The sequence below is a fragment of the Phalacrocorax carbo genome, chromosome 8 (genome assembly GCF_963921805.1).
Source record: "Phalacrocorax carbo chromosome 8, bPhaCar2.1, whole genome shotgun sequence".
Lineage (NCBI taxonomy): Eukaryota > Metazoa > Chordata > Aves > Suliformes > Phalacrocoracidae > Phalacrocorax > Phalacrocorax carbo.
This window is the reverse complement of record NC_087520.1, coordinates 23,936,079-23,962,972: the sequence shown is the minus strand read 5'-3', so window position 1 is coordinate 23,962,972 and position 26,894 is coordinate 23,936,079. Positions and strand designations below refer to the sequence as shown.

The following is a 26,894-nucleotide window of genomic DNA, read 5'->3' as shown; positions in this document are numbered from 1 at the left end:
GGCAAGAATTTCCGCTGGTGCAGCTCATCCCTGTTGCCTCTTGTCCTTCCACGTGTGCCTCTGAGAAGAGCTGGGCTCTGGTTTCTCTGTGTCCTCCCTGTAGGTAGCTCCCCCCTTTGCTTTGTCTTCCTAAAGCTGGTTCTATCTGATACATATATCTATCTATGTTGTTCTGGGGAGCTCCAAGTTGGAGCTAGTACACAGTTGTGTCTCTCAGGTACCAAGTACACAGGTACCAAGAGGAATAATAATTTTCTTAAACCTGCCAGCTTCACATTCTCCATTGCAGCAAGGGTGCTGTTGACTCATGGGCAACCTTAGATGATTTTTCATTCTGCTCTATTCCTGGAGCACTTCTGACACCCTTGTGTGATGTTTTCATGATGGCCTGTACAGGCACGAATGGTGGAAAGCTAGTGAATGGAAGCCCAGCTTCTCACCTCCCACTTGGCCCCAGCAAGCACAAAGCATGTCAGAGGCTTTGCCCATGCTTACGTTTTCACAGAGAACAGTGGGAACGTAAATGCAGGAGAATTCAGGAGTTCGTTCTGATCATATCTGCGTACACATGTTTTGGAAACACTTCAGTCCGTGTTTATTCCTCCCTGCTCCTGTCTGTCAGTCCAGGCATACATCTCACCTGGATATGATCAGAATGAACACCTCTCCTGAGTTCTCCTGCCTTTGCCTTCCCACTCTTCGGATGTGAAGCAGCCATCCCTGCTCCCTGCTTTCACTGGAAGCCTCCTCTGCCTGTTGATGGAGGGAACGATTCATTTTCACTCCAGAATTACCTCTGGAGGTGTGGATGCCAGCTCTGGTCCCAGACTGCTCTGCAGCACTGGCTGGTGAGGTCATGAAGAAGTTGCTCAGCTGATGGGATGCAAGCTGGCTGGGGCCGTGCAGTGAGTGGCTGGTGATGGAGCTGGGATCAGTCGGCAGCCAGGGCAGATAATGAGGAACAGATTTGCACTGGGCAGCAGTTCCCATGATGCGTTCCAGGGCAGAGCGGCCAGGATGGGAGAGTCTTTGTGCTGTGCACTGCACCTCTCTGGTGCATGTCAAACCAGCCCCTCGGCTCACCCGTGTCTCCTTGCCGTCTGCTGGCAGTGAGTGTCCACAGGCTCCCCGCAGAGCTGGGGACCCTCTCCAACGGCTGTGCCACCCTCCAGGCTGCAGGGCTGGCCAGGAGCCTTTCCCCACACCCTGGCTGCGTGGGGAAACAAGATGCAGTGTGGACAGGCTGAGGACAGACAAGATCAGTGGGATCTTCAGGTCAGCAGGAGCTGGGTGGGGTGATCCACACCCCCTTTTGTGGTTCAGATTTCTCTGCTTTTGCCTGGAGGAGCAAACGTGGCTGTGAAACTCCCTGCCCTGGAGGTCTGTGTGGCCAGGCTGCTGCTCCCTGAGACGCTTGCAGAACAGCCAGGATGGATGTCGACATGGTGGGGGCTTTGATTTTATGAGTACCCCAGATCCTAGAGTTGTGATCCTCCCCACAGCTGGACAAAGCTGTTCCTTGCAGCCCTGTGGAAGGCAAAGGTCCCTGAAGAAGCCACCTGGGCTCCTCTCTCATCGCCTTCTCCTGGCATCAAGTGCTGTGCAGCCAGGCTGTCCTGAAGGTAAATGAAACCTGTGGTGGGTTAGTTGGAGAGGGAGGGTGCTGAGGACACTCTGGGGAGGTGGCCACCAGCCCAGTTGGTCTGGTCTACATCAGACCACAGGTTGTCCTGAGCCTGTGGGCAACCCATGAAGAAGGGCTTGGAAAGGCCACAGGGTACTTACTGGTAGAGACCAGGCTCTATGGAAGGTCTGCTGCATTTGTGCTTTCCTCTCTCACAGTGATGCAGGGCAATCCCTGCCTATGCACAATTTTGCCTCCCAGAGCCCAGCTAAGCCCATGGTGTTAAAGTCAGAAAGCCAGTTAAACCTTTGCTTTGGCTCCTTGGCTGGCTGGGGGGAAGGTGGTTTCTGGGCTGTGCACGCACCTGGGGCCTCACTGTGTGCAGGTTCCCGGTGGTTTTGGGGTGTTGAGGCTGTCACAGGCAGCTGGATGAGTCGTGGGCTCAGACCTGCCCTGAGAGCTCTCCTCTAAGCAAGGCTGGTGCTGGGGCCACGTGAGCATCACTTACGCAGGGGTCATCCCTCCAGATTTCTCCTGGACATTTAGGGTCCCGCCTGCTTTCTCAGAATGCCTCACCTCTCAGGGCCAGGATAGTCTCTTGTCTACCACATACATGCATGTAGATACATGTATTTTCAGTAGGCATCCCTACTCACGCCTCTTTATGGAGAAAGCTGGCAAAAGCTTTGCAAAGGTATCCCAAAAAGATGGGGTGGGGGCAAGAAAACAACTGCGAAGGCCAAGAACTATTATGTTTTCACATGTTGTGGTGCAGGGCTGGCTGATGGAGTGCGAGCTTGTGTTTGCCGGGGCTGAAGGGCAGTTGATCAAGCAGCTTAGCCAGGCTGCTGGCAGATATTTAACCGGTGACCCTTGGTAGGCTCACTCCGATCTTTGTTTTCTCCTGCTAGGGAACAGGCAGAATTGTTATATATGTGTGATTCTCCCCCCCCCCTTAGCAAAAATAGCTTTTGAAGCAAACAGGAAATTACGGAGACTAAAGAGTGCAATAAAGAGTGAAGAAAGTCTAGCAGCTACCTCACGTGCCTGGATTTGTCTACAAATCCAGCTCCAGTCGGGTGTCGCTTGACCAAAGGCAACCACAGTGCCCCCAAACTGCTAGAAATCGGGGGACCCGTGCCTGCCCCCTCAGCCCTGGGGGAGCCAAAAGCATCTTGCCTCGGAGGAAGGAGCGTGAGGGGAGCATCTTCCCCCCAACACACCCCGACGAGGGGGCCACCGAGGGTTTGTGGGGTGGGAGAGGGGTCGGCGCTGGCTGTGACCCCGTGGGGCTGGCGCCCGGCTATGCTGGCGGAGGTGCCGCCCCACAGTGGAGCTCGTTACCCCCGGCCGGGGCGGGCCGGGCCTGCCGGGCTCCTGCGGTAGCGGGGCCGGCGGAGGCAGGAGGCCGCAGCCGCGCCGCCCAGCGTGGCCGCCAGGTGTCGCCCCCGCCCCGAGGCCTCGCCCGCTGCCAAAATGGCGGCCGCGGTTCCGGCAGGTTCTCCAGCGCCGCTCCCGGCCCCTCCGGGACCAGCCAAAGCTTGCCTCCCCGCCAAAACCGTCGCGTTGCCACGAAGTGGAAAGAAATATAATATATATGTGGTAGTTCCGTGTCTCTTTCAGTGTGTTTGGGGACCAGGCATGCGCGTGGCGAGCTGTTCCCTTCAGCATCCCGCTGTCGTGATGGTTGGTTGTGAGGTGCAGGCAGCTGCCGGCCCCTGCCTGTTGGAGGACACCCCCTCTGTGCTGAGCCCGCTGGTGCTCTCCATCAGCTTGTGGTCTTCCTTGGACACCTTCATCTCGCCCGGCAGAAAAGGCAGGCAGGGGCTGCCTTGTCATGGACAAAGTAGGACCCGAAACCAAAGGAATACTCCAGGAATACCTGGAATAGGGTAGCTGGAGAGGATATTCCAGGGATAGCTGGAATATCAACCCCACCTGCTTATCCCCCTTGCTGCCGGGCTCCTCCAGAGGCATGTAGCCCCACTGTAACAACGGGGCCAGCACAGATCCTCTATGAATGCTAGAGAGGTCTGAGGCTCCTGGTCCCTTGCCACGCTTGCTCTGTAGCTGGTCTTACCCCATCTTAATCTGGCAGCAGTGATGGAAGAAGGGTGAATGAGAAGAAAGCAGGAGAGATCGGCGGCAAGAGGCACAAGCCCTCTGCCTTCATCTGTCTAAAGAGGAAGCTGCTGATCTCCTTTAGGAGACACAGTGGTATTGCTGCTGACAGGATTAAATCCCACTATTTCCTGCTGGTGCTCTCCTGCCCTGGTGCCATGGATATGAGGGGCCCAGCCTGACTGATGCCACACTCACAGTATGCTTGTCACATACTCCTGCCCAGCATGGGGTCCTCTCCCTCAGACCCACACTGTGAGTGAAGGGTCCCTGGTATAGGACCCACGATCTCCATCAGACCACCTCCTCCAGGAACAGGCTGTGTCCTCCCCACTCTGCCTTCATGCCTGACATCCCTGCTACAGCAGGCATTCCCCAAGGTTCACTCTTCTAATAGCCAGATAAGGATGTCCCATGGCAGACTGCTTCTATCTCTGTCAAATCAGCCCTTCCCAGTGGCATCCAAGGAGTTTTCCCATCACCTCCTCTGCTCTGGATCTGCAGTCAGCAGAGCTGGTTCCAAACTCCCCTGGGGAAAAGACCCAGACCCCAGACTACTGTTTGCCTTCTGCAGACTGACTTGAACCTCAGCCTGAAGCCTTGCAGAGCTGCTGTGTTGAGACCAAGATGGAGGAATCAGATCTTTCCCCTTTACTACCAGCTGGGCAAGGCCGGACAGGAGCAAAGCCCATGACTGCAGCAGGGGAGACTGTCACCCAGCTCTGAGCAGGTTGTCATTCCCTTGCTGGAAATACCAGCAGGATTAAGAGTACTTTGAGAAGCACCTGGAGAACCCACAGGGACTGCCTGAGTTCAGTGAGCAACACAGCCTAGCTACTACAGGCAACATGAGAGCTGGTCCTAGGGAACACCCATGCAGCTGTATAAAGCACTGATTGCATGCTTATATCTGGAGCTGCACCCTGGGGCTATAGCTCTGTCCCAGTGAGTGCTGAGCTAACCCAGCTGCTTTTCTGCCTGCCTGATCTGGAGGAGTAAACTGCAGGCAGGTGAGGGCTTTCCTTCTCTCTGGAAGGACTTTGCCATGGGAGAATGGTTTGCAGGATCTACTGGGATCTGCTGGGTGCAGGCTCTGCAAGTGCTGGCTGTAAGTGTGGGGTTTGCAAGGGGCTGGGGGAGCTGGATGGGGGCTTTTCAGAGTGTGCATCCGGGGGGAATAGCAATCAGGGGGGTCAGAGCCCCTGGAGCAGAGTGAAGGAGGTTCTGTGGTCCCTGGCTGCCACCCCAGGTAGGACCTGGTTGCTGGCCCTGGCTCTGCAAGCTGTGGTCAGAGAGGGGGTCCCCACTCCCCTGGAGTGGGGTGGTTAGAGCTGTCGGCCCTCCCTCCTAGCAGGGCATAGTTGGATTTAGGTTGCTTTTGGGAAGAGAAGGGATGGGTCTCCAGCTCAGAAGTGTGTCCCAGCCCTTGTCTGGTGGTGGTTGGTGCTTAGTACCTACTTGGAGCATCCACTGAGGGCTGTGTCTGCTTCTTTTGGTGTGGGCTGGGCAGGTATCTTGTGGGTGCTGGTTGCTCAGGTGTGAGCTGGGCACAGAGCAGGGACATAAGACAGGGGCTCCTTGTGATGCAGAGGCATGAAGAGGGGGTGTCTGCAACCCTTGCTTTGTCAAGCAGACCTGGAAAGAGGAGCAGGCCCTGGTAGGTGCAACTGAGGATGGCGTTTGCAGTAGCTGTGAGACCCTGTGCTCCACATTCCCTGCGTCTGTGGGAGAGGGGCTAGGGAGGTGGCTGCCGGGCTGGGGCAGGAAGGACATAGGTGTCTGCTGGTGCCTGCCTCCTCTAGCTTAGAGGTGAGCATGCTGTCTTGGAGAGTACAGTAAACATGTGCTGTGGGGACTAAATAGTATGCAACATCACTGCCAGCAGGGAAGTTAAACAGATGACTGTCTTATGCCATTAAATAAGTGGGATCTAGAGAGAGATGGGTCAGTTTTAGGCTGCTCTTCAGAAAAAGCCAATGTGTCCTTCTATAACCAGAGACTGTGGTGAGTTTTGAAGCAGAGTTCTCGAAACCACAGGTGGATTTCTAAGCTGAGAGCATTTTGTCCTCAGGAAAAGGAGGCAGTACCTGAATTCCAGGGAGACAAACAAGCAGCTCCTCTTAAAGGATTTAAGCTCTTCTAACTGGGTCTTCTCTCCACAGAGGTGTGTCCCTGCCAGGTTCTGTAGCCTACAGGTTTCTGTTCCAGGCTCTCAGGGGAGTCTGGGATCTTCTCTCCAGGGTGGTAGTATCCTGCCAACCAGTGCACCTGCCTAGTGACCAGAACACTGGGATGCTGAGACCCAGCACCCAGGCAAGGGAGTCTACCACAGCAGGGAAACATCTTGGGGGGGGTGTGTGCGCTGTAGAGAAAATATGCCTGTTGGGAAGGTGCCTGATCGGGCCAAGAGGCCTAGTTTCCATCCAAGCCTTGCTCCTACCCACACTGGATGCGTTCCTGACTTTCACATAAGAATTCTCTGGAGGATGTTGTTGTAGAGGAATTAACCCGAGAACGGCATGCAGCATGGCCACTTCCCAAGGCCTGGGGGGCATCTGTGTCCCACTCGAAAGAACAGCTCAAAGGTAAAGAAGCCCAAAGCTGCTCAGCTCGAGACAGGTGTCTTGGGAGTATGCAGAAGCAGAACTTTGTCCTGTGGGCTCTGGCAATGATCAATGCTAGTGCTGGGCTGTTGCTGAGCTAATACCCTGGGCACTTGGGGATGCCTGGAGCAGGCATTAGACTAGCAAGTGCTCTGCATGTATTGAGTCCAACTGGCTTGTCTGGGAAGACAATGTGTGTCATCAAGGTGTGCCTTCCTATCTGTGCAGCGATGGTATAAGGCTGGCATTCCCCTGCTTGGATTGCTTCCCTGTGGGACTGTGCACTATGAGCTTGCATATGTGCTGCAACAGGCCTGATGTGAATTGTTTTTATTTCCCCTCACTCTCTGGCACACATGGGTATTTGAGAGCCCTAAGTGGGACCTTCCTGACTTGTGTACCTATAAAACATCTTCTGTAAAGCCTCATGATGTGCACACCAGGTTTGCACATGGCACTGAACAACATCTTGAAGTGTAGCTGGAGACTTAGTAACTGAGTTGCTCCTGTTCTTTCAAATGGCAAGCGTGACCAGCTGTTGTTATGTAGTCTCTCCTCCAGTCCTTCTGGGAAATCACACCATGATTATATATCTGGCTTAAGAAATTTTTTCCTTAATCAGACTGGGCCTCACAAAGAGGTTGCCACTTAGTGGTAATTACTTGCTTTAGAAGCTGAATGTCTCCTGAGGGTTGCAAATAGGGGATTATCAAATTAATTAGTTAAACCAAGATGTGCTTTTGTGAAGCCAAGGCCTGCTTTACTTGTGATCAGAAATAAAGATTTAAATATTATTAAACTGCATGCAACCTACTCTTGTCTTCCTAATGCAGAGAGAACTAGTTCTTCCCTGAAACGTTGGTACAGAGGGCCGCTTGCAGCTCTGCCTGCTGCAGCACTTGTTGCTTTTATTTGACAAAACCTTTACAAGCAAACATCTATCACTGGTCTTAAGGCACCTGCTTGTGCTAAGTGGGGTCTAATGCTGCTTCTTGGTAACTTCCCATGTTTTTATAAGCTGCCAAGTGGAAGGGGAATGGGGTTCACAGTTGGTAGCTTGGTAGGATTGTAATGTACCTTTCTTGAACGTGTACTTTCAGGGCACAGCTTAATCCATGGGACATCTGCATAGCCATGTGCGTGGACATGGGAGCTGGTGGAAAGCCCCAGTCTGGTGATAAGGAGATGCCCAGAAATAAATTCAGAGGCATCCACTGATCAGTGGGTTGGCAGGGGCTGTAGGGCCCAGAGTGCTTCTCTGCCCCAGCCTGATCCTGGACTCTCCTTTCCCTCAGAAGCCCCTACGGACATAGGAAGTTCCCTATGCTGTGCTGAGGGCTACACCAGTGATCAAGCTAATGTGGAATGCGTGGGGGTGTTTTCCAAAAAGCTGTTGGCCGCTATAGCGCAATCGTCTAGCTAGCATGCATATTGCACAACTTTCCCTAGGTCAGAAGATGTCCTCATCTGGCATCTAAAACATCTGTCCTGTGTTTCTCCCAGCACAGCTAAGTCCTATTCGTAAAAGCATTGAGCTTTCCCTGATTTGTGCAACTGAAAATAAGCAGAGCTCTGGTAGCAGTGACTCAAAGGCAGTGGTCCCTTGCCTGCCTCCTACCTCTGCCTGCACTCTCTACCAGCTCTTATGGTGTTCTGGGTACTACTTTGGCAGGCACCTGAGAAACACTACAGCTCCAGAGACCAGATCCACCAAAGGGGAAGGGGGCAGAGCAGGGAAAAGAGGCGTGGGTCTGAAGTTAACAACCCCTGACACTTCAGAATAGTTGATGTACTGACCCTTCTCCCACCCCATCCTCTTTCAACTCTGGGGAGGCCCCACAGCCTTCAAAGTTTGGCTCCCTGTCCTTCCTCATGTCAGCATTTGCCTTTTGCCGTATTTTACCTCTGGGACAAGTTGTGCTTAGCAGTAGTCGGCTGCTGCCACAGGTGGGTACCAAAGTAGTTCACTGAGGGTAGAATTGCCCATCCGTCCATGCAAAGGACCAGGGTCTGCTGAATGTGAACCTGGAGCACCCTAGTCTCTGCCAGCAGCCTATTGCACTGGCTTCAGCGATCAAACCAACCCTGAGGAAAGTACAGGCCTCATGCAAGAGCAAGGAGCTGTTCCTGCAAGGAGACAGTGGGAGACTGTGTTGGGGAACAAGTGCGGCATTGTTGCCAGCCTCAGTCAAGAGGGGCTTTTTAACACCCACTGAAGTGCTGGCTACAGCTGTCTCCCATGTGCTTGTGTGGGAAATGGATCTACAATGCAGGAGAGGAGGGAAAGTCTGCTTTGTGATATTAAAAAAAAAAAAGCTATATCCAGCCACGAGTAAACAGCAGTGCAATGTTCCCCTTAGTGCAGTGCCACAGCACAGGAAATCACGTCACTGCCTCTGACTGGGATGGGGGTGAGCTAAACTTGGGCTCTTCAGCCTGGAAGTCCTTGGCGGGGGAAGGTGCTCCTGAGCTTTGAGGGCAGCGTAGAAAAGGGAGGAGGTGCGAGGTCGGGCTCTAAGCTGCTTTTGTGTTAGCCCATTCCCCTTCTGCTTCTATAACTGTATACCTACAGCAATCAACTTTCCTGCATTGTCCTGTGTGGTGTTGGGTTGGGAACCTGTGGAAACCTTCCCATTGTCATCTCCACAACTGAGCTGGCCACTGCACTGCAAAAAGTGTGTGCTAATGGTTACAAAGTTTGAGTAGGACCTGGATAGTGAGTGTTGGCTGTATGGTCTGGGGAGCGCTGGCTCTATCCCTGGTCACAGAGGTGGAAAAGGGGTTGGGAACCAGATATGGGCTCTGTGTGCTTACACTGTGCCCACCCCATCTGTTCGTGGGGATGCTGCAAACTCCTACACCAGCCCCTGAAAGTGCTGCTTTTCTCTTTGGCCTTCAAGGAGCTGGAATTAGGTGACTTGACAGTGTCTTACCTGCTAACTCGGAGCTAAAAGAGAAGGCAACCTTGTACTCCCAGGTCTGTGCAAGCCACCTGAAGGGGTGAGGAAGGCCTAAAGCTGCTCTCCTCATAGAGCTGCTGCCAGAGGTCTGAGTGCAGGAGACCTGACCGGTTCAGTAACAGAGTGGGAGCAGGTTCTCTGCTCTGTATCCTTCATCCCCATGGGCTCTCAGGGTACACCAGCTCCACCTGGGTCTGCGTTGCCCTTCATGCCTGGGAGCACACCTTTCTTATTCGAAAGGTGAGGTAGCTCCTGGCTTGTGCAGTAACCCTCACACAGAAGCTTGTGGGGCCCCTTTTAGCCCCACAGCAGGCTTTCAAAGAGGCTGTATACAACTGGTTGGGGCTTTGGCCCACTGCTGGAGTAGACCTGAAGAGGCCAGTCTTGGTACCCAGGCCGCTGGCAGCCAGACTCCTTGGAGGCTTCTGATCTCTGCTCAGAGGCTTGTCCCCTGCAGGCCCTAGGGTAATTGCAGAGACCTGTTTGCTGGATAAAAACAGTCATGTGCAAGGGGTTGGGTTAACCCTGGGCAGCCATGGCCTCTTGAAAGGGAACCTGCATATATTGCTGCAGTGGAAGAAACAGCAAGGGAATTTCCATAAAACATCTGGGCATGAGAGACATGGTGGATCCCTTCTACCTCTTTTTACTCTGCAGTGAGTACAGACTCTCCAACAGAAATAGCTTGGCACCTCTGATAGAATGAGGTTTGTCACAGCCAGCTGTGTGCCACGTGCGGGCTGGAGGGACGCTGCTGCCTGTGTGCCCTTTCTCAGAGGAGAGACAGTCCATAGGGCGACTCCCAGCACCCGCAGGAGGATATTGCAAAGGTGTAGCCACATTTGTAAGCTGGGTGATGTTTGGGGAACAGATAAAGGGCAAAGCTACTTTGCAAATGTAGCTTTGCGCAGATGGTGAAATCTATGGTCAGCGGCTCTGCTGGGGAAGTATGCCAGGTTCCTCCTGCTACGAATATGAGGGGAAAGGAAAGGCTCTCCTGCATCCACAGACAAGATCACAACTTCCTTTTAGTTGTTGTGGATGACAACAACCAGGTGGTGCCTGTGCTGGGTTGTTAATACCCTTTGCATTAGCAGGGATGCTCTCCTTCACATAGCTTGGGATTATCAACAGATCTCAGCTGACATGGGCTGGAGGTTCGCACCTCTAAGGTGCGCTGCAGGCAGTGCCCCGCTGCTGTACGGAGAAGGCTGTCAGAGGCCATGGGGAAGCCTCTGCAAGCAAGGACTGCTTGAAAGACAAGCACTGAACAGCGAGGCAGCTGCTCAGCTCTGGTCTACTGTCAGTGTCGCATCTCCTTTTAGGAGGGCATCTCTTTCTGCTCAAGGAAAGCAAAGTGCATCCCTGCAGGGACTGTCATCCATCCTTGCTGCCCATAGGAAACTCAACAGCACATCAAGCATCTGGTGTATTGAAGGGTTGGCTTTGGGACTGCTTGAAGCCTTGTTTGCTGGTTATGTCTGAAAACATGCCACGAGGCCATCACATGCAATGGGTTTTAGGGCCAACTGTTGGCAGTCCTCCCTGCAGAGGAGTATCCGGAGGTGTTCTTGAGCCAGACCAGCCTGCGTGGGCTCTGCTGCTGGCCCTGTGGAGCAGGGCTTGGGAAGGCTGGGGGGCCTCCCCTTGAGCCCAGGCAGCAGATATGTCTGGTAGCCATCACTCCAGCTTCAGCAGGCAAGTGCCCTGTGTTCCTCTACTGAGCTTGTCCATGGAGGGGACATCTTCCCTCCTGCTGTAGGTCCTCATGTCCTGCCTGAGTCACCTTTCCTCATGGGATGTGACCTCTCCCAGAAGCAGGGACAGCCAGGTATCAGCACCGTGGCCCCCTTTATGGAGGGTCCGTCCCCATCAAGGCTGATGAGACCATGCACTGTTTGGCCAAGGCTGGGGAGGCAGCTTCCAGTCCGAAGTCCTTCTGCCAGGCCCTGCATCTTGTGTCCAGGGCTCTGGGGCTTTGCCTGTATGTGTCACTTCCCACCCCGCTTCCCATTACACAAAGCCTTTGTGTGTCAGCAGATCCTGGGATGCCCTGCGGCACCTGTCTCTTCCCTCCCTCTCCGCCTCTGTGGCTCTGCCCTTTTCCCGTTGTCACTTCTGTAGGCTGCTGCCTGCCTGTTTGGTGACCTTCCCCACTGCTCGGGCAGTATTTTGGCCCCTGGCCATCTTAAACAATTAATCGAGGGGTGGAGAAACTTGCCATGTTAAATTACTTCCTCCTTTGGGAGGGGGTGAGGTCTCCACATCTCTCGCCTGACACCAATGCAGTTTGTTGCTGTTGCCTGAAGCAATCACTGCCTCTCTGTTTTCCTTCTAGAAGTTAGAAAAACAATATTTCAGAGCACACTTTCTGCATTTCTTGGCATTTTGCTTAACCTGCAGTGCTACCTCAGGATCTCTCAGAGCGGAGAAACTTCTCTGGACTTAGAGAAAACCAAGCCAAGAGGAGGCGGGGAGAGGGCTTTGCTGGAAACAGCTTTGGGAAGCTGGAGACCTTCTCGGGATGCCTGCCGTGGGCTTGTTCTCCTCTAGCAGCTATTCAGATCTTCACGGGTGAAGTCAGTTCCCTGCCACGGAGCATCTGCATTAAGCAGGTCTGTGCAAAGGGCCAGGCGTGCTCTGAGGGACGCAGATAGCGGTGATTCCATAGTAAGCAGCCTGAGAGTGTTGCTGGCTCTGTCTGTCTTCATAAGGTCCCCACAGGGCTGGGGAAGGCGGCACCCTGTGCTCGCTATGCCCCTCTGCCGTCTAGCACTGGAGTTGGCTGTCAGAGAAACCTTCAAGGTCCCCTGCTCAGCCCCGGTAGTGTCATGAGTTAGATTAGCTGGAGCTGTGCTGGGGGCGGTGAGGGCTTGGATTACAGTCCAGAACTAAAAGTGCTTCAGTGGTTCACGTCGGACAGGAGAGGAGACGCCTCGTCGCACACATGGAGGAAAAAGAGAAAAAACACTGCCTTTGGAAGTGAGGGGGAATAAAGGAGGCCGGGAACATGGTAAGGAAATCTCTGCGAAGGGCTTTCGCCCTGGGCACAAGCAGGGCTGCACGGGATGGAGCCGCTATCGCGGCAGCCTGCCTGGAGCCAGTGTATGGCGCTAGCTGGGAGTGGGGAAGTACCACCGCTAGCTGGAAGTAGGAAACTGCTTTTCTGGAACTTCCTGTTACTCAGATGTGATGCTATAACCTGGGGTGCCAGCCCTGAACGGTGGCTGCAGGGGCACAGGGCTGGTCCCCTGTGGGGTCCCTAGTGGGGGCACAGCCCTGGAGCAAGGGACTGGGGCAGGGCAGGGCAGGCAGGGCCCTGTCTTTCGGGCTGACCAGGTGCTAGGCTCTCCCCCTGCCCTCGCTCTTTGCCAGTTGGGCTCCTGGGCTGTGGGTGCTGTCCCCTTGCAGAGCCTGGGGAAGGGGAGAGCATAGGCTGCTTTTCTCCTGCTCAGGGTGGGCATCCAGGGGTTCAGAGAAACCCTGGGAGCTGGGCTGGGGATCTCTCCCTTTCAGTGTCAAGTTCTGCACGTGGGCATCCTTATTTGGGGAGGAGAGAGACTGGTGAGCCCAGCTGGGCAGCAGAGCACCCCATCTACCTGGGAGTGGCTGCAGGGTAGTCCTCTGCCCAGCTTCCCCCGGCACTGCCCTGCAAACAGAGGTGCCCAGCCCTGGGGTGCTGGAGGCTAGAGGGATCGCTTAATCCTGTGGCGAGATCCCGCTGAGCACCAGTCTGGCTTCTGATGGCTTGTTCCTGGGCTCAGGCTGCAATCTGTGTGTCCAGCAGCCCTAAATCTCCTGGACGTGTCCTTCTGTGTCATGGGCTGCCCCTCCACAGCAGAGGGAACAAAGTCCGTTGGGGGGACAAGCAGCTTCCATTGCTGCTGTGCCTGGCAGTGACATGCTCCTTCTTAAAAGCAGTTCCTGGGCTTGGAGAAGCTTGCCTTTCATTGAAGGAAGAGTTGCCCAACTTTTGGCTCTGCAGCCTGAGCTAAGCTCATGGACCCATGACTCTTCCCTTTGCCACCCTCCAGCTCCTCTGTCAAGGACCCCGTAGTTCTCTGTACCCTCACATGCCTGTGTCAGAGCTGTGGTGTGCTCTCCTCTCCCATGCTGCAGGCATCTTGCTTGGACTTCCCCAGCCCAGTCAGGAGAGCTCTTTCCCTTGCTCCATGCCTAGTGTGTTCCTGGCAATTTTTGTTCTATGCTGCTTCTGGTATAAAGTTGAAATTAAAGGAGAGCACTGTTTAGGGTTGTGCAGGGTTGGTGCCATCCCTTGCAGTCCCATGGGCTTCATTTTGCCATGGAGGCTGGAGCACTGCTTGTGAAACTCTGCTCTGGGAGACTTGAGGGAAGAAGCTGCCTGCTGCTACTCTGCTCTTGCAAGCTGGAGGTGACTTTCTGATTCCTAAGTGCTTCATCCCCAGTTTGGGTCCTTCACCTTGTTCTAATGTGTAATGCAAAAGGTGTCTGAAGCAGGGATCTTTGCATGGAGCAGTGTCCCGGCAAGCCCAGGTGCAACAGCTGGGTTGTGGGTGTGCAAGGACCATGCATCATTGCTGAGGAGGGATCATGTGCCTCTCAGGGTGCTGAGTTCAGGCCAGGCAGCTGCAAGGAGCTGGAACTAGAGACCAAGCTGCCACAGACACAGCAATGGGCACTGTCCAAACTGCAGTTTCCTGTGGTCCATGGTAGGTGTTCATTCTCAGCATCATGGTAGACCAGTCTGCCTTTTGGGAGGTGTGATCTGTGAGTGGCTGAGTTGTGACTATAGCTCCAAGCTGTTCTGTTTGTCTTGGTTTTGGTGTCCTGGTGAATCGACCAAACCCTGCAGGCAAAAGATTTGGATCTATGTAAACATGGGTCAGTCTGTTGGCATGCATGAGACTTGCCCATTGCCTCTGGCAGTCCACAGGACTCTGAGGCTTGGCTCCTGATGGGTGTCTGGCATGGTGCAACTGCTGGCTGCCCTGTTCTGTGTGAAGCAGGTGATTCCTCTTCATGGGGTGTCTGTCATGCTTCAGTGTTATAAATGGTGTGGTACACGTATGGGTACATAGGGTTGTTGTGGCTGGAGGATGCCTAAAGCACCAAATGTATATGGTACCTTAGGCCAAAGTTGCCCACTAAAACTGACTTTTGCAGCTGTGAAAACCCCATAGTGTGAGCAAGGCAGGAGCCTGGCTGTGCTCTGTCTACCCTCCTCATCCCATCAGGGCTTTTGTGGCTGGGGATCTGCCCTTTTTCCCCGGTAGGGATTTCCCCTCTGTTGGAGAGGGAGTGATCTTCACCTTGCCTGGTGCCTGCTGCTAGATGGGGCACAGGAGATGGTCAAGGCGTACAGCTGGACCACAGTCCATGCCACATGAGGAATAGTTTTCATCCAAGCAGGTGCAAAACCCTATGCTCTTGGGTGGGTTGACTGGAGGCAAAGCGAGCAACAGCCCTGCTCCTCCACTACACTGTGTGGGGGTCTGGTTCCCGGCCTCTGTCCCCAGGTTGTGAAGGATAGCTGCCTCTTTGGGAAATTGCTCAAGCTGCAGCAGCTGGCTAGAGAGCCCAGGGCTGCTTTTTCACCCTTGCTAGGGTGGTTGCTGCTGCTTTTCCAGGGTAGCTGGGGCACTGTGGACCCAGCAAGGGTCCTGCAACTGTGTGTCTTGGACTTGTCTGGGCTGCTCCTCTCATATGGTGGCATGCTCCAAGTCTAGTCATCATGTAGATGTGTAGAGCAGGGCCTGTGTGTATCACAAACAGCATGCAATTGATGGTGTCTTCCTACAGAGAAGTTCAGGTGGCACCTCTGTGTGGGCAGGAGAGAGGATGGGTTTCAGCAGAAAATATAGTCTTTCTTTTATCCTCTGGTTATGTCTTCTCCTGGGGTGGGAGGGAAATGAGTCTGGGAATCACAAAGAGCTTTAAGCATTGGGGATCTTTCTTTCTGTGCCAAAGCCATGAGCAAGATGTTGGAACACAGACGAAGCCCAGAGACATAATCCTGAGCACATGGAAGTGGTTTGAAAGCATCTTCTCTGGAGTAATAAGGATGACAACTTGCGCTTAATGCCCAGCTTCTTTCCAAAAACGCTGGGCAGGTGAACATGCTGTTCATTGTAGCAATGAAAATAGTGGCTAAACGCAGGTGACAGGACAGCTGCATCCATGCACTGCTGCCCAACATTCACCATATGTGTTCTAGTACTAGGTGGGAATGGAAACAGCAAGGGTTTATGGTGAGATGCTGCAGGTGTCCAAGGAGCCCTGTATGCTAAGTGTTGGCACTTACTTTCTGAAAATCTGCATCCTGCAGCACAACCACCTCTGGCTGTGCCCCTGGCCATCTACCCCCATCTGCACTTAGCCCTGATGGCACACCCTGCTCCTTAGTGGGAAGTTAGCAGAAGAGATCACAACATGAGAGCCTCATGAGCATCTTGTGGCTGCTGCTTCAGAAAAGATAGCCAGCCAGCATGTCTGCCTCTAAGTACAAGAGCAGAGTTATGGCCTCTCAGCTCCCAGAGCCTAATTTTCTAGCTTTACCTCAAACACAAGCCTGTCTGCAACAGCTGTGCAAAACTGAACCATCCTATAGACTGTGAGCACAGTCTAAAACTGAGTATCAGTGCTGAGTGTGGGTGGAAGTCACAGATACAGGGGCTACAGGCCCCTTTTTAACAGAGCTTTTTCAGCTCTTTGTTACTAACAGTCAAGGTGTCTTCTGCAGAAGCTATAAACTCAACCCACCTGTGGGCACTCAACATCAGAGCACCTTTTGCTCCTATTCCTCTCTTTCTCTCTCTCTCACATGCAGGACCCTCTTGTTCCTGTCCTGCAGAGCTCAGTGTAGCCAAGGTCTGAAAAAGTGAGTAGTAGCACCAGAATCGGATGTGTTACTGGCTGAAGAGCAATAAGAAGCAAGGATAGCCTGCTAGGGTGAGCTGCCCACTCCTGGTGGTGGGATACTCTGTGCTGTGCTTTCTACGCCACTCGTGATACCTGGTTTGCAACTCAGAGAAGTGAATGGATATGCCCTTGTTGACTCTGAAGGTTTGACCATGCTAATATCTCTCTGATGCACAGAGTGCCTCATCTCTGTTGGCTAGCCTACTCTTTCATTAAAAAGTGAAGGAAAAAATATGGGGCCTTTATTGTGGTAAGTGCTTCTGGCTGGTTTCATATGTATCTTTTTTTATTTTTTTGTAATGTTTTTTACAACTATGGACACCAAGTTGAAACTTCCAAGACCAAAGCAGCACAGAATGAATCTGAAAATCTTTGTCTGCTCAAATTTACCATCCTGCCATCAGTCTGGGATGCCCAGGATGAGCCCTTGCTCCAGCTGGGGCAACCAGCCTTTGATATGAATGGAATCAAATGGCTTAGCAGAAGATCAGCGGGGACCAGCTGAAGACTTGCATGTGCTCCTCCTGAACATCAGTGGATGCAGTAGAGGGGAGGGTCCATGGGGCCTTATGGTCACCTGCAATGGGATGTGAGGCTGTGGCTGGCTGGCTGTTGGTTTGCATGGTACAGGGAAGAAAAGCTGCAGGAGTTCTGATGTTCTGAGCTAGGTGTCCACCTTGAGCTTCGCAGCCTGCGTTAGGTGTGGCAGTGTTCACAGGAGATGGAGTTGTGAGGCTTCCTAAGCAGGTTCCATCAGAATGATACCTTCCCTGAGGCTGCCTGTCAAATCTCAGTGACTCCCAACAAAAAAATTGTGCTGCTGAGTCTCCAACATGGTTAAAGGATGTGGATTATTTGCTGTCTGTTGTCATCTTTCTGAATACATTTACCTTTTGAACAAGGTCCTTCTCAGATGCTCAGGAGGCTGGTATGCAGACCCGTTAATGGATCAAGGGGGAAAAAATGCCTGTGGATGTATTCTCCTTTGTGTTTGGGCTTACAACCACCCACGTTTTGGCATACATCCCTTCTGTGCACAAAGACGTCTTTTAGAAATCGCTAGTTAAATCTCCACCCTCCTTTGATATGTATGGAAATAATGGGACACGTGAGACTGTTTGTAGCTTTTTTTTTTTTTTTTCAAACAGAAAACAGAGTAGTTTGAAAAGTCTGAGTTTATTCCTTTCTAACTCAGGAGTTTAGTAAAAGCAATGCCCTGAATTTATGACTGATTTACTTAGCTTTCCAGGAGGCATGCATTTAGCACTGTGTCTGAATATAGGGGAAATGTTTTCATCTGACTGCAAGTCCCAGGCTTGGCTGCTCAGGGGCCGGAGAGCTTGAGCATGTGTGTGTATGTTCCCCAGCGAGCTCAGAGAGTCTTGGAGCAAATCCGGGTCCCTCTGACCAGGAGTGCTTCTCCCTGTGTAGCACAGACGGATGCTTCTTGCGGTGGCCCAGGACTAAGCTGATATAGCCATGGCCATCTCTGGGCTGCCTGCTCTGTCCTTCTGGCTCATCCTTCCTCAGAGGCGGCATCTGATCGCTGCTGCCAGCTGCTTTCTCATATCAAAGGTGTGCAGGGATGTGCTGCTTTGAGGAAAGGTCCTTGTGCACTTACTGTTTTCTCATGCAATCAGCCAGCCCCTCCTGGAATTGCCACTTGGCTTCAGAGCAGTTTCTGTTCCCTGTTAATGTAGCAGGACTTGTATTTCATAAGCACGTGGTAAAACAGAGTGTTGAAGGCCAGAAGGAACTATGGCTCATCTGTTACAGGATACTGGGACCACAGAGCATTACCTAGCTCCCACATTGAGTCTGGGAGCTCTCCTTTAACTAAAATACAATCTTTTCTTAGTGGCATCCATGCTCAATTACGGAGGTTGCAAGAGATGGAGAATCCCCCAGTCCCCATGGGAGTCTGTGCAGCAGTTTGTGCACCTTGCAGAGGAAGGGGTGGGAGCTGAACCTGGTCCAGCTACAGCCTTGAGCTCAGAACGAGTGCAAAGCTGGCCCATAAGTAATAATCTAAACGCTGACCCTGTGAAGATCATTTCTGGCACTTGTCAGCTGTCCTGCTGAAGGATTATCATCTCTTTGAGCATAGGAGGCTGCCCATCTGTTGTAAGATGCCCCCAGATGGGTCTCTGAACACAAGGTGTTGGCTATGGCCTAATGCCTCTGACTAAAATGTGTTAAAATGAGCTGACCTCTTTTGGCTAAGAGCTTACCCAGGGTATTTTATAGCTGGCTGGTGTACGCAAATCTTTCATCTGCTTAGAACATCCTGTTATTTGATAGGTGTTAGGCACAACTGGTAAGGGGTACAAGATGCTACTGCTCAGGTTGGTTTGCAAGATGGATGCCAATGTCTGAAGTTGAGAGTGGAGCAAATACTGTAATTAATAGATGAATGAGCTCAGGTATCAAAGAGAAAGATTTTTAGTTAATTTGCAAAAAGAGCCCTGTAAAGAAAGGGATTCTGCTGTAGCATCCCAGGACTTGTCTTGCGCAGCAGTGGCCTGGGAAATTCTTGGCTCTATCTGTGATATCTAACAGGATTTAGCAAGCCTTGTCTGAGCCTGTTGTACAGACATGACACTTTGAACATGGAGGTCCCTGGTCGGACCATGGCACATGGTGCCACGGCCAGACTGTTGGTGACCAAGCCAGGGCAGCCTGCGCAGCCTGGTGGTGGGAGCGAAGAGGGGTGCAGCTCTGCCCTGGGCGGTCTCAAGGAGGTGGGAAGGCGTATGCAGCTAACACTGAGCAATGAAACCATAGCCGCCATGTGCTTATGCTCTTCCAGCATGAGTCTGTTGCTGCAAAGGGTGTTTTAAAAAGTACCCAAAGCTTTGCATCACACTGAGTACAGCTTTGTTAATTAATTCCATGGTTAGGTCTATGCCAATGATATTTTAAAAATAAAAAAAAATCTGTGCTTAGACAGTTATTTCAGATTAAGGACTTAATCCTTTGATTAAAGTAAACAAAAATAAGCTGGTCTCCAGCTGTAGGACGGTGTTTCATACACAGCTTTTCTCACCTACTTACAGGCCCTTGTTTCAGCTGGAAGATGCCTGTTTAAGGACAGGGCTTTGGTTCGTCCTCTCACATGCCCTTTAAACACCTGTATAATTTCCCTGATCTATTGCTAATAGACAGTAACAGGCCTTTGGGAGCAGGGGCTCATTCCTTGCTCTGGATAAGACCTACCTTCTGCTCAGTTCATTGAGAGTTCAGTTACAGCAGGACACGTCCTCAGGAGAAAAGGCTAATCTCCATTTCTCAGTTCTGCACCTCTCTGGCTATAAGAGGACTTTCCTGGATTGTCGGTCAGTGTTTCATCCCTGTTTGGCCTCTCTAATCTCTTCAGTAGTTGTCAGCAGCAATTCTGATGTGTTGGGTGTTGCACAGGCGAAGAAGAAAGCCACAGGCCCTACTCCAGAGAACCTGGACTACAAAAACCTAAAGGAAAGGGTAGAGAGGAGTAATGTGAATATAGAGCTGTGATGGGAAGAGGTGCTGGACTGCTGTGTTTGAATGCACGTGATGCCATTTCCTTTGGGGAGCAGGGTTTGGTCAGGCAATAGTCGAATGGCAGAGCTTGCTGTGCAAGCTGCTACATATGTCTGGCTTCCATGGCTAAGAAAAAGGCTGGGAAGGCCCTGCTTCTCCAGGTGCACAGGTTTTCCTCCCTGAAGGACTGCACCAGGACATGTCTTTGGCAAGGAATAATATGGGAGTTTGGGTTTGTTAAGAGCAGGTTTGCTTCTTGTGTTGCTGGATCAGACCCACGTAAACATCCTGCTGGGCTACAGGGCTCTCGGGCTGGGGAGCAGGCACAGATGACTGTTGCTGGTCATGTTGCCGTATATCAATGTCTGCGTTTGGCCACCTGAAGCGTGCTATGGAGCCATGGATGTGGCTGCCTGTACCAGGTTGCCTCCACCCTCTACTACTGCCTGCATTTAGCCCTGGCACATGGACAGCATTGATACAGCTGTGTGTTAGCTCCAAAGCTTGAGGCTTGCAGGAGGTCATGCTTTGCTTTCAAAGCAATCTGGGATGTCCCTCCTGAGTGAAAACAAACCAACCCTGGGCTGGCAGGGGGGTCGCCCAGCTTTTTAGGCCTGCCCTTCAGTGGCTCAACGTGCCCAGACCTACAGCACACGCTGAAGCAGTACCTCTGAGCTGAGAAGCAGATACATATTATTTCCCTTTGTTTAATTAAATGAGAGATCATGAGTTAATCGCTTCCAAGTGCTTGTTTTCCTGCAGTGCCTGGAATGATAATCCCGCACGCTGCCCAGTAGGAGCTGCTTTGGCTGCCGCAGCTGCGTCAACCCAGAGAAGGGCTGGGGGAACTTAGGGAGGCATCTGGAAATGATTCTGTGAGCTCCATCTGCGGAGCACCACTCCCTGCAAGGCTGTAGGAGCTGGTTTATCCACAGGCTGCAGAGCTGTCCTGCTTGCCCCAGTGGCAGGGGAGCAGAGCTAGGCTACAGCTGAGCCCCGTGCAAAGGATCCCACAGTGGCATGTAGAAGGAAGCTCGCTTTCAGAGGTACGGCCCATGAGCAAAGCTGGCCTAGGTGAGACTGCAAACACTTTCCTCCCAAGTGGAACTGGGTGCTGTGCTTTTCTCCCTGAAAAGCCTGAAACAATAGCCCAAAGAGCAGGTAGAGCCATTCCTGGTTATCTCAAAGGAAGGTAGTGTAATTTCAGCAGTGTGAATGCCTACCTCTATAGCTGCACCAATTAATAGTACGTTATTTTAGTGAAAACATCCAGAGACAGGCAGGGTGCCGAAGGCAGACGCCCTCCTCCCAGCCTCCCTCTGAGCCTCGGAGTTAGCAGCAGAGGGGGGAGCTGGCACTTGCTCTGGGAAGATTTTTGTCTCTTGAACTCATTGCCGCTGTGATTAGAGTGGCTCAGGAAATGGGGTGGGGAGGGTTCTCCTCCCTGCAGAAATGGAGTGGGAAATCTCAAATTTTGTCAGAAAAACAAGTCTTGTTTTTAGCCAAGGACCTCTTTGAATGGAGAAATGTCTTGTTTTAAAAGGCAAAGCAGCCTGGCTTTCAGCTTTGTGTCAGAAAGTGGAAAGGCTTCGTGGAAAGCCCAGAGGTCTGTTTTTACTGGAAATGAGGTTTCTCACGTCAGCTGAGAGCTGAGCAGCCCCAGCCAAGTGGCACAGCACGGCAGCCTTTGGTGGTGGAGGGACTGGCTAACCTGGCCCTGCTCAGCCCCTGCTGTGTGTTCCTTTTCCCCCAGTCCCAAAGCTGGCTGGGGGCCATGGGCAGGCGCTGCACTGCGATTCTTGGAGCTCTGCCCCTTCCCAGTTTCTCTGTTATTTTTACTTTCCAGTTCTGGGGTGTGGGAGGGTTGGGTCGTCTCTTCCCCCCAGCCTTTGCAAGCTCTGGTCTCCTTTGTCCTGCCTTCGCACAGTCTGTTGTTACCTGGGCAAAAGAGGAGAAAATGAGTGCATGCAGGACGTGGCCAGGCTTCAGGCAGCAGCAGAAGGAGGGGAAAGCTGTGGGACCTCCTAGCAAGGCCTCCCTACTGAGCGGGAGTTGAGGCGCTCAGTGACTCAGAGCTGGGCGTACCACGGGCACTGTTCGCTGTGCTCATGGCCTCTCTGGGCTCTGCTCCACCACCCAGCTATGCTCCTTTCTGCCAAGCCACAGCAAGCACTGGATTTAACTGGGGCACGTTGGGATATGTAGTTTCATGCTTTGGAAGTCTAGGTTTCTCAAAGCAGAGCTGCAGACCCTTTAGCTAAATTCCTGCTGCAAGGTGAATCCTCAGCGTGTTACATGGGCCGGCCGGCCCACTAGAAAGGAGTGTTGTTCGCCTTAAGTCATGGGTTAGTCAAACAGTTAGTCCAGCCTCACCATACTGATGGTCTTCAGGAGTCTTCAGACAGCATCTGGACTGTCAGCAGGGAATATCTGTGCTTCCTCTTCGTGTTCTCCTTGACCAAGACTCAACTTTTTGTAGACAAAATATTTTTGAACAAGACACTGACTTCTTAGCAAGGTGCTTGGGTGAGTTGTAGGGAAAACCCTGTCAAGGCTTTGTGGGCCCAGGTGGGTCCAGCAGCTTTGCAGCCCTTTCCTGCACCAACTTGTGTTGTCCTGAGCCACTTGAGTTGCTGTCCCAGGCGCTTGCTGGGAGAGCGCAGGTGTTCTGATGCTGCACAAGGTGCATTACCCTGGGGACCTTCTCTCTGCTCCCTGGGCAGGCTGACTTCCTGTTCTCCAAACCCTTAGGAGGTTCTCCAGGGTTCAGCCTTAATGGGTGAGCAGCAGGTTCCAAAGAGGAAGAAGTTGAGTCCTGAGTCAGAAAGAAATGTAGCATGGCAGGAGTTCCCAGTAGCTGGAGCTGCTACGTAGCAATCTGTGCCCACAAAGGTAGGCAGAAAATTCAATCAGTGCACCTAGAAAAGCCCAAGAAGGTCCTGGTTACTCTAGATGCCTCGTAGCAGGCTCCTCTCTCATCCTGCAGTGGCTGCTTGTACCAGGAGAGGTAGACGTGTCCCCTGAGCAGGGCTGGAACTGATCCTGGGCTCTTCTTCATGCTACCTGCTTTTTAGTCCTGGCTTGGGGCTTCTGCCCAGGCACTTGTGACCTCACCTCTCCCTGACTCCTGGTTCTTGCTGCACTTTGTGATGGGGAGAAGGATTCTTAGGGTTAAGAAGCAGAGCTTTGCCACAGCAGTCTTTATCCCTCTATTAATTTCACATCATCTATGGCTCCCATTATAATGGGGGGGCCACCCTGCTCATTTCTGCACCCACTCAGACCCAAGCCCTCTGCCAGCTGTGAAGCCCTCCTGGGCTCTCTCTGCTCCCCTCCTGTGTGGGACCACACTAGGTTGTTTCCATCGAACAGCTCTGCACACAGAGCCTATCCCATCTGCACATGCTGCTTTCTTCTTCCCTTGCTGTGCTCTAGCTCCCACACCGGCAGGCAGCTGGCTTCCAGCTGAGGAGCAGTGAAAGCCAGTATGGCCAGACATGACCTTAACCTGGGCTTTATTTAGTGACTTGATTTATAGAGGAGTTATTTTAAAAGCATTTTGGGAGGTGTGGTGAGTGTGTGGCAGAGTGGTGGCAGTGAGCTGGAGTTCGTAGGTCCTCCCGTGCTGTTCACAAAGAAGCCTTTGAGTCCCAAGACACATTTTGCTTGGGGAGATGCTCTCCGGCTTGGTTGGACAGCACTCCAGTTTGCCTTTGTGCTGGGTGGCTGAAAAGGAGCAAGTGTCCAGGACCTTTCCCATGAGGGGGATGTGGCAATACTGTTGGAGGCAGGGAGGCATGAAACTTGCAGTCCCTGCAGGAGGCTGCTTTCTCCAGGAAACTCCTGTGCTGGGCTCTGCCAGCTGTCAGGGGCTGCTGTGGGCTGGCTGAAGTGAAAGTGTGCCAGGCCAGGAGTGCCCTCTCCTTGGATCTTTGCTGATTTAGTTTGTTCTCCTCCTCTGCGTGCACTGTCCCCTCATCCTGGTTCGCAGAGGTTTCTCCTCATGCCTGCTGGGGGTTGCGTGCCCTGCTTGAGATAAGGGATGTGGTTTGTAGGTAGGATGGGCTCTAGACTTCAGGTTTATCAGCCTCTGGAGTGCAGGATGCTATTCCCTTCTCTTGCTGTCTCAAGTTGGTTCAGATGAGCTCCCTGTGCCTCCAAACCAGGGCTCCTCCACTTGTGTTGCAGCAGGCACTGCCCATGGGCCAGATGCGTGAGGCTGGCCGTCTGCACTCTGGTGTTAAACAGCAGGACCATGTGGTCTCTGCAGCCCTTGCTGAGGCCCTTTTCTCAGGCCGCTCTGCAATCTGAGAAGCTAATTAGTACAAATAGGCAGCCCCATCCCTAGGATTGTGAGTTGGTTTAATGAGTCCATGATCCGGAGGCAAATCTGCTGCTGTTGCAGGCTCCAAGCTCTGCCATGTTTCACTCTCTGTATTTCAAGGTGACTTCTGAGGCTCTGCCGTGCTTCACCCTCCACCTGGGCAAGACCTATCCCTGGGAGACCACCCTGGGTGGGGTGGGAGCACTGAAAAGTGGTGTGGCCTCCATCTTAATCTGTGGCAAATGGAGACTGCATCAACCCTTGTTCTGTAGCTGCCCGAGAATGCTGGTGCTACAATCACATGCAGCACGATGGGATGTGGGAATTCACTCCCCTGTTTGGGGCTTTTCATGTGGAATTAGCAGAGATTGGTGAAAACATATCTTTCTATGAAATGGTAGCAGTTGAAATCTTCTTGCTGTCCTTTCAAAGCCTGCACAGCTCTCATAGTTCTGTGGTATAGTCTAGCCAGTGATAGATACAGCCTCTCTGCTAAGGAGTGCACTGTTAGCACTGAACTCTGCAACGGCTACAGGCTATGGTTATTCTGTATTTTACTAATGGAAGGATAATATATGACTTGGTTTATTTTAACCATATAAAGGATTTTTGATTCGGTGCCAATGTTAATAATTGTCTTGTGAAGGCTTTGCTAAGGCAGTAGGATTGGTGTGAGAACCTTAGAGCAATGCACTGACTCGTGCAAATATTTTGACTTCTTTGTTTTATTTGCAATAGAAAATGTAACAAATTTTTTTTTGGGGGGGAGGATTGATATTGGAAAGAACTTTGCTCAAGCAGGGGAAGAGGCATGGGGGCAGCAGACAGCACAGAACTCCCACCAGCTGGTTTTGACTGAGGTTTTGAAGCTGTGGTGGGTCAGAGGGAAATTGCTTTCAAACACTCAGCAGTAACGCTACTGTGATAGTGTGTCCAAGCATTTGGCTCGGCTCTGTGGTGGCTGGTGCTGGGTGGGAGAGCACCTGTGCGAAGGCTGGGTTTACCTGACAAGGGCACAGATGTTTGCTAAGACAGGTTGGTATCAGCAGAAGTTACTGGAGCTGTGCTTGCCTTCAGCTGGCTGCACTTGACCTCTCTGTCACTTCACAAGAGCGCGGAAGAGGAATGATGTGTGATGTTTAGTGTGTTATATCAATAATTAGCAATATCGTTAATACATCCAATTTTGAGAGGCTTCACGTTGGGCTTGGTACCCATTTCCCTACCCTACAGCCCTTTCCATGCCTCTTTTAGCAGGTCCAGGATACCATGGAAAAAGAAGACTTCTTATTTAGGCTGTCCCTTTGGGTCTGTACAACTCATCCCACAGTTCCTTTTGGTCTGCTTTCTCTTCTTATATTCCTTGAACTCTGCTGAGTCCTCCCCTCGCACCCTGCTTGAGGGTGGTCTTGACCAGAACTGTGTGGAGACCTGCAGGCTGTCAGTTCTTGGCAGTTTTCTCTTGACCTCCACAGTCTGGAAGTTTTTCTCTGAAGACCTGTTGCTGCAGAGAAAGAAGTTCCTGGGAATTTCCAGGCTTTCCATTTCAGTTAATGGAATAAAAGCTGGGGTTTTATATCGTTCTTTTCTGGGTGGAAAGAAGCTTGTTTAAAACAGCCCATTTGGGATTAAGGTTAAATGCTTGGTCCTGGCGTTCAACGTGTGGAAGCACGCACATAGGCCTCCTGCTTCTTGAGTCCTTGGGTTAAGAATATGAAAAATAGCTCCTTAACCTCTATTTATATGGTTGCACTGACCTTGAGGGGTATTGCAGGAGGCAGCCGGTCTCTCAGAAGAGTTGCAAACACTTTAGGCTGCTGCCATTTAGCCTTGCTTGTTGCTGACGTTAGGAGAAACAGCGGAAAAAGTAATGGAGCAGTGCTATGCCACAGGCTGCCTGTCACCCGTGTTCCCCCAGCTTGGTGCAGGCAGGGGTCGTGGACACATTGCGTGGGTGTCCTCATCTCTCCTGTGCAATGCTGCGGGCTGTCCTACAGGAAGGCTTCACAACAGAGCAGGGAGTTTATATCGTGCTTAAAACACCCAACCCTCTAAAGGAGGAATTTAAAGATTGCTGAGCTGGGTAGCTGCAAGAGATGGGACAGCTTTTTGTGAGAAGCATAATCTTTGCTCTGGCTGTAGGCTGATTCAGGCTTCCTCTGAGACTTGTTGCATTTTCTTAAGCCAGTAGAAGTATCTGGAGTGATGAACACATGCTCCCTCAGAGTGGAAATCAGCAACATGGTTTGCTTCCTCTCGATCCCTTCATCTTCCTGTTCCCTGGTGGCAGTGCAAGCTGTTGTGGCACTGCTTTGTTTAACTTACTTTCCCAATCTTGCTGCGGGACTGAGGTATGTTTTCAGGCATGTCCATGCAGCTGTTCCTGTTCTGCAGGAGGCTATAGGGCTTCTGGGCCAGCGGCCGAAACGCTTTTTGTGTCTCTAGTGAAGGGAGGTGGATTTAGATCAGATGAGGATCTGGCCAGACACCTGAGTAAACTTGCATTTGGTTTTGTAGCAAAACTCATTCCCACTGGCTGTAAAGTAGCCAGAGGGGTTCCCTCTAAAATAGAAAGGGAAGAGGAGATTCTGATCCTCTCTCCAGATGGGTACAGTTTTATTTTTTTTTATTATTATTTTTTGGCAAGCTCTCTTGATTTACACCCATGTAATAGATCAGAATTTGGCCTGTAGCACTGGAACTGGTCCTAACACTGTGGGCAGGCTCTGGCTGGCAGGTTCTCCTGAATGAAGGTGGAAGTAGGGAAGCCATCGCCTCTGATCCCCAGCAGGAAATGGGCATGCTACGTATTGATGAGCAGGCTCAGGCACCACAGGCAACCC

The 26,894-nt window shown here is 52.0% G+C and overlaps 1 protein-coding gene across 4 annotated transcripts in view; it reads left to right on the top strand.

Annotated features, from left to right (window-relative positions):
• The first annotated feature begins 11,601 nt into the window (after positions 1 to 11,601).
• The window catches only part of PLEKHG4 (pleckstrin homology and RhoGEF domain containing G4), an 89,885-nt gene continuing 74,592 nt past the window's right edge, over positions 11,602 to 26,894 (top strand). For 2 of the 4 annotated variants that reach the window (XM_064459180.1, XM_064459176.1), the window contains exon 1: positions 11,602 to 12,321. In XM_064459180.1, the coding sequence (XP_064315250.1) occupies positions 12,319 to 12,321 (3 nt within the window). In that variant the 5' untranslated portion in view covers positions 11,602 to 12,318. The remainder of the gene's footprint in view (positions 12,322 to 26,894) is intronic. The other 2 variants (XM_064459178.1, XM_064459177.1) reach the window with 1 other exon arrangement.